A 6816-nucleotide genomic window follows, 5' to 3' on the forward strand; every position below is an offset into this window, starting at 1 on the left:
CACATGATATTGCCCAATTTGTTTCTTACTCTCACATCTCACCTACACACGAGCATTCATTGCATCTCTGGACATTGTCTCTATCCCTAAGTGTTGGCAGGTTGCTAAGGAGGATCCAAAGTGGAAAGCCGCCATGCTTGAGGAACTTGAGGCTCTCGCAAAGAACAAAACCTGGAAGCTTGTGCCATTACCACCAGGGAAGAAGGTGGTTGGATGCAAGTGGGTTTTCACTGTGAAGCAAAGTCCAGAGGGTCGGGTTGAGCGTTACAAGGCCCGATTGGTGGCAAAAAGGTACAGTCAGACGTACGGTATTGACTATGATGAGACTTTTGCACCCGTGGCGAAGATGAGTACAGTGCGGAGACTTGTTTCCTTAGCAGCGAATGAGAGTTGGAGGTTATATCAACTTGATGTGAAGAATGCTTTTCTTCATGGTGAGTTGTTGGAGGAGGTATACATGGAGGTCCCACAGGGTTTTGGCACGAAACAAACGGAGGGTAAGGTGTGCAGACTTAATAAATCTCTTTATGAGCTGAAGCAGTCCCCTCGAGCCTGGTTTGACATGTTTAGGAGGGCTATGGTAGGCATGGGGTACCGGCAGACCAATGCAGATCATACAGTGTTCTTCAGGCGACATGAAGTTCACATTACGATGCTGGCAGTGTATGTGGACGACATGATTATCACTGGTAATGATGAGGGTGAGATTGCATTATTGAAGAAGAGGTTGAGTAAGGAGTTTGAAGTGAAAGACTTGGGGCAACTCAAATATTTCCTTGGAATTGAGATAGCTCATGGTGTAGAGGGGATTGTCTTATCTCAAAGGAAGTATGTGCTGGATTTACTTACAGAGACAGGTATGCTTGGGTGCAAGCCTGCGGTGGCCCCGATCGATCAAAAGTCTAAGCTAAGTGCTGAGGCAGGAGAGCCAGTTGATAAGGAGAGGTACCAGAGGTTAGTTGGTCGCTTGATTTATTTGAGCCACACTCGTCCTGACATCTCCTTTGCGTGAGTGTGGTGAGTCGCTACATGCATGACCCTAGGGAGGGTCACATGGATGCGGTGTACCAGATCCTGAGATACTTGAAGAGTGCACCAGGAAAGGGGTTGATCTTTCGCAAGAATGGGCATTTGAGTATTGAGGGATATTGTGATTCAGACTGGGCTAGTTGTGCCGATGACAGGAAGTCCACGTCTGGATATTGCATGTTTGTAGGAGGCAATCTGGTCTCCTGGAAGAGCAAGAAACAGTCGGTAGTTGCGAGATCCACAGCCGAGGCAGAGTACAGGGCTATGGCTTTAGGTGTTGCAGAGATGATATGGTTGAGAGCTCTGTTGGTGGAGCTCAAAATGGACCAAGAGGCACAAATGAAGCTGTGGTGCGACAATAAGTCAGCTATTAGCATTGCTAATAACCCCGTGCAGCATGACAAGACCAAGCATGTGGAGATTGACAGATTTTTCATCAAGGAAAAACTGAATAGCGGACTACTTAAACTAGGATATGTAACTACTAGAGAGCAAGTGGCTGACTGTCTCACTAAAGGGCTTAGTTCGTTAGAATTATCGAGACTATGTGACAAGATGGGCCTTGTGGATATCTTTCGTTCGTAGGCTCATCTTGAGGGGGAGTGTTGGAATGTTAGTTTTGGGATAGTTTGGGGGGTTATTTGTAAGAGTGCTTTTATGCCTCTATATAACTCTAGTCTTTCATTTAATAAGATGAGCTTTTTCCTTTTTATATAAAACTACTGATGATAATGGTTCTGATATGTTGACAAAGGCATTGGCAAGGGAAAAGTTGAAGGTGTGTTGTTCGATCGTCGGGATGGAAAACTCTTCCTCATAGTCAGGAAAATGGGGAGATTTGTTGGGTTTTTTTGTTTTCCTTAGTCCGTGAGGAAAAACCCAACAAATAGCCTGAATAGGCCCATCTTGGACCCCACTTAATACACTTATTTGGGAGCAAGATAAAAAGGGGAGAAAGCTTCTTTTGTAAGAAATAAGAGCAAGAGAAAGAGAAAAAGAGAGAGAAAAATCAAGAAAGAAAAGAGGGAAAAACTTCAAGTTCTAGTAGTCTTAGTGTTTTGATGATCGCCGGAGTTTGCACTGTTGGATCGTCCTAGAGGTCGGGGTTTCGTTGCCGGAACAGTAGCAGTTATTTCGGTGATATTCTTCATTTCTTATTCTTTGATTGTTTCCATATCCTTGATATGCATGTTTCCAAGGGTATTATGAATTTGTATGCCTCTAATATTGTCTAGAGAAGACTTTTGTATTGCTTTTTTGCTGGTGATAGTGGATTTTAAGCGGCACTAGGTGTCCCATGGTTTTACCCATTTAGGGGTTTTCCACGCTAAAATTTTGTGTTGTTTGCGTGTGTGCTTGCTTGGTGTGTTACTCACTGTTTTAGGGTTGTGTTGATTTCATTTTGCATAACTATTTGTTAGCTTCCTCACAGGTTTAAATGGTTTGGGAAAGTATTGTCAAATGAAGGTTAAATTCTGTATTTTGTTGTTTATCGTTGTGGTGCATTTCCATCACTAACCGTAGAATGTTCAGTGACCACGGTCGATAGGTTTACTCCACAATGCTATTATTATGACAATATCGGAGATCTCTTCTCAAAAAAGGTGAAAGCGGTCGGTGAAGTCTTAGAATATTTTTTGAGAATCTCCGAGCTCGTTAACTCTAGATTTTATGTTATATTTGTTCAATGGTGATAATTTGTGGCTTATGTTTTCATTATTAGTTTTAAATTGTTAATCTCGTTGTGTTTCGGGTGTGTTTGGTGACAGGGTGAACCCACATTTTTTTTTTCTGTTTTATTTAAACTATATTTATAGCCTATTAAATTGCCGTTTTAAAAACAAAGTTAATAGCTTAAATTATTAATTATTTTATTACTAAATATTGGTATCTAAATTTTGTAAATATTTAATTTATAAAATATGATAAGTTACTAATATAAATAAAATTATTATTTTTTAAATGAAAACAAATTCAACTGTGAATGCTTGAATTTGAATAGGAAGATTGCCACATTATACATTAAATATAAGAAACCATTCAAATATGGAGGCTACACCAATCTTTACTCAAACTCAACTCGAAACCAACATTATCCAACCAAAACCAAAATATTGTATTTACCAGGTCGACACACATTTTGCAGAGCTCCAACAAAACGTCATCAAACAAACATTTATATGTACGGCACATTTATAATTCGGGTAAATCGATCCAACAAAAAGAATGTAAAGTGAAAAAAAATATTATTTTATTTTTTTGTTTTAACAAAATTTGTCTTATATATTCTTGTAATTAAGCTATTTATTTATTTTTCATTTTCTATTAAATTACTCAATTCACCGTACTAACGTCTTTTAATTTATAAGAAGCTTAAAAAACATTTAAGTTATACAATCGGTCACTGATAAGTGCATTTAGACCATCCGACACTAACAAGTGCATTTGGACCATTCGACATTAAAAAATACATAGGGGTTATCCAACATTAACGAATGCATCTATTAAGTTGTCTTAGGGAAACTTTGGATCATGGAGAGAGGAAATAGAATATATGGGCGTTGATTAATGCATTTGGAGCATTTGGGAGAATTCAAGTCAATGGGAAGATTTGTTGAGTTGTCTTGAATTGACACTGCAAAAAAGATAATATTTAACAAATATATATATATATATATATATATATATATATATATATATTAAGTGTATAATCTTTGATTTTAGGAAATAAGATTAACATAAAAAGAAATATAATATTTTGTTATGGTAATACAACTAGAAAAATATTATGACAATATTTTGGATACTATTCATCAAGATTTTGGTGTTGACCTAGTTGGTGCTTATTTAAATATGCAATCGGACAATTTAGAAAGTTGAAGTCTTTTCCTTGAGAGCATCATTTTCAGTCCCAGTTTCGTATCTGTTAGAAATTCGAGAGACCGAGAGTGTTATATAAATTCGTGTCATAATCCTAATCTATATTGATCTAATCTCTAGATTGATCTCCTCAATAATACACTCTTCTCTGGTGGACATAGCCAAGTTTAATCTTGGTGAACCCATGTTACTTGTTAGGAATTTCAAGTTGAATAATACTTTCCTATTGAAATCAATTGATCTGATTAATTTCACAAGTCAACCAAATCATACTAGCAGATCAACAAAGTAATAAAGAACACCAGATTTACGTGGAAAACCCTCTCAACACGGAGGGTAAAAAACCACGGGGCAAAACCAACAGATTTCACTAATCAGTAAGAAATCAATACAATTGTTCTTCTCAACTTTAAACCTAAAGTTGAGGTATACATACAGAGAAACTAATTTCATTCAAACCCAAACAAATCTAGGTTTGAGAAAACATGAAATTCCCTTTACAAGTAAGAGAGAAATGAACCTAAGGGTAATCAAGACAAAGAAGGTGATACTCTGTTCTCCTTCTCTTCTTCTTCCTCTATATCTTCTTCTCTTCTTTTTCCTCTGTATTTTCTTCACTCTGTTTCTTTTGATCTCTTCACAGAACTCTCTCTGAAAATTGTGTGATAGAGAGAGAAACAAAATTAGGGTTTAATTGGTTTTTATATTGCCTAATTGGGCTGGACCATAAGGCCCAACAAAAATCAGTGTCATTCTTTAGTGTCATTCTTTATTGTTTACAATGTATATTGTATTTCCGTTAAAACGGTTAATAATACAAATAAAAATGAAGTTTTTGTTAGGCCATCGGGGAGGGGGAAGCACGTGGAACCAAAATTTTGTTAAGGAGAGAGCATGTGCATCAACATTTGTTAACATGCATGGAGGGAGGGAGATGAAGCACTTGGATCAAAAGTTTTGTTAAGGAGAAGCACTAGATCAACATTTGTTAACATGCATGGAGGGAGATGAAGCACGTGTTTCCACATTTTGTTAACATGCATGGAGGGAGGGAGATGAAGCACGTATGTGGAACAAATGATTTCATTATTGTAACACGTTTTCATTGTAACCCAAAACTGAATTAAGTTTGATTGATTTATATATTTGAGGAAGAAGCTAGCCATTATTAACAAATTCAATTCATCATCTCTGAATTCATCATCTATGAATATGGAGACGAAGAAGCCATGCTTGAATGTTTTAATGTTCCCATGGGTGGCCTATGGCCACATCTCTCCTTCCTTAGAGCTTGCCAAAAGACTTGCCGACAGAAACTTCCAAATCTATCTATGCTCAACTCCCATCAATCTGAGCTCTATCCAGAAAAGGGTCACCCACAAATACTCTCAATCGATCAAACTCATCGAATTCCATCTCCCATCTCAACCCGACCTTCCTCCCAATCTCCACACCACAAATGGCCTCCCACTTCACCTCAACCCAGTTCTCAAAAAAGCCATGGACATGTCCGGCCCAATTTTCACCCAAATCATTCAAACCCTCAAACCGGACATACTCATTTACGACTCCCTCCAGCAATGGGCTTCCATCCCCGCCGCTTCACTCGGAATACCAGCCGTTCAGTTCATCCCTGTGTGCGCTTGCAACATCTCTTATGTTCTCCATAAAATTCGTAAACAGGATGTTGACTTCCCTTATCCCGCCTTGAATCTTCGGGGAACTTACTGGAACCACAAATTTCAAGAAATGATGAAAGGGCTCAGAAGCCAAAGTCCTGCAAGTCATTCTTCATTCGCTAAAACCTGTGACATTATATTCTACAAGACTTTTGAAAAAATGGAAGGGAAATACATCGAATACGGATCCAAACTATTTGGCAAAAAGATAGTCCCCACAGGTCCGCTCCTTCTAGAACAGGAAGACGCAGATGATGATAATGATAATAGCCAGATCATGGAGTGGCTTAACAATAAGGATACATCATCGACCATTCTCGTGTCGATTGGATCAGAGTCATTTCTTTCCAGGGAGGAAACAGAGGAAATAGCAAAAGGGTTGGAGTTAAGCATGGTGAATTTCATTTGGGTACTTAGATTTCCTTCTGAGGAGAAGATTTCAATTGAAGAAGTCTTACCCAATGGATTCCTTAAGAGGGTAGGGGATAGAGGACTTGTAATTGAGAATTGGGCACCACAAGCTAGAATCTTGGGGCACCCAAATGTTGGAGGATTTGTAAGCCATTGTGGGTGGGGTTCTGTAATAGAGGCTATGTCATTTGGAATCCCAATTGTGGCTATACCAATGAACTATGAACAACCAGTGACTGCAAGGCTACTGGAGGAGATTGGTGTGAGTTTGGAAGTAAATAGAGATGATAATGGAGGCTTTGATGGAGAAGAGATTGCAGATTTGATAAGGGAAATGATAATAGGTGATAAGGGGAAGCAAATGAGGGATAAAGCAAGAGAAATGAGAGAAAATATCAAAAGTAAAGGGGATCAAGACATTGATGTTGTTGTTGAAGAATTGTACAAGCTTCACAAGAACAAGAAGAATATTGATGGAGAAAGCAAGGATTAATTCTCAAAGCTTAATTAACCCTATCTTCTGTAGCATCTAAGAGTAATAAAAATATAATAAGACAGAAGTAGAAGTAGAAAGAAGAAAAGGGAAGTTGAAATCAAAGGTAAGAAGGTAAGGTTAAGTTTATGTTAAATATCCTTTGATGTACTGTTTGGTATTTCTTTTTGTTTTGTGTGGTTTGTATGTCATGGTGTTGGAATGGTTTGTGAATGATTACTTTGTGTTAAACAATCGTGGGTCAACTTTAGGGTTCTGGAGAGATTTTGATTCAAAGGTTTGATCATGTTTTATTTGAGGGTTCTAGAGAGATTTTGAATTCAA

The 6816-nt window shown here is 38.0% G+C and overlaps 1 protein-coding gene across 1 annotated transcript; it reads left to right on the forward strand.

Annotated features, from left to right (window-relative positions):
- The first annotated feature begins 5121 nt into the window (after positions 1-5121).
- On the forward strand, positions 5122-6492 carry LOC124912756 (beta-D-glucosyl crocetin beta-1,6-glucosyltransferase-like). Its single transcript, XM_047453403.1, has one exon. It carries the CDS (start codon positions 5122-5124, stop codon positions 6490-6492), a length of 1371 nt encoding a protein of 456 aa, XP_047309359.1.
- Positions 6493-6816: the final 324 nt, after the last annotated feature.

The sequence above is a fragment of the Impatiens glandulifera genome, chromosome 8 (genome assembly GCF_907164915.1).
Source record: "Impatiens glandulifera chromosome 8, dImpGla2.1, whole genome shotgun sequence".
In the NCBI taxonomy this organism is placed as follows: Eukaryota; Viridiplantae; Streptophyta; class Magnoliopsida; order Ericales; family Balsaminaceae; genus Impatiens; species Impatiens glandulifera.

Bases quoted from the DNA above. Each gene is read 5' to 3' on its own strand.
- LOC124912756 (XM_047453403.1), top strand. From the start codon at position 5,122: ATGGAGACGAAGAAGCCATGCTTGAATGTTTTAATGTTCCCATGGGTG.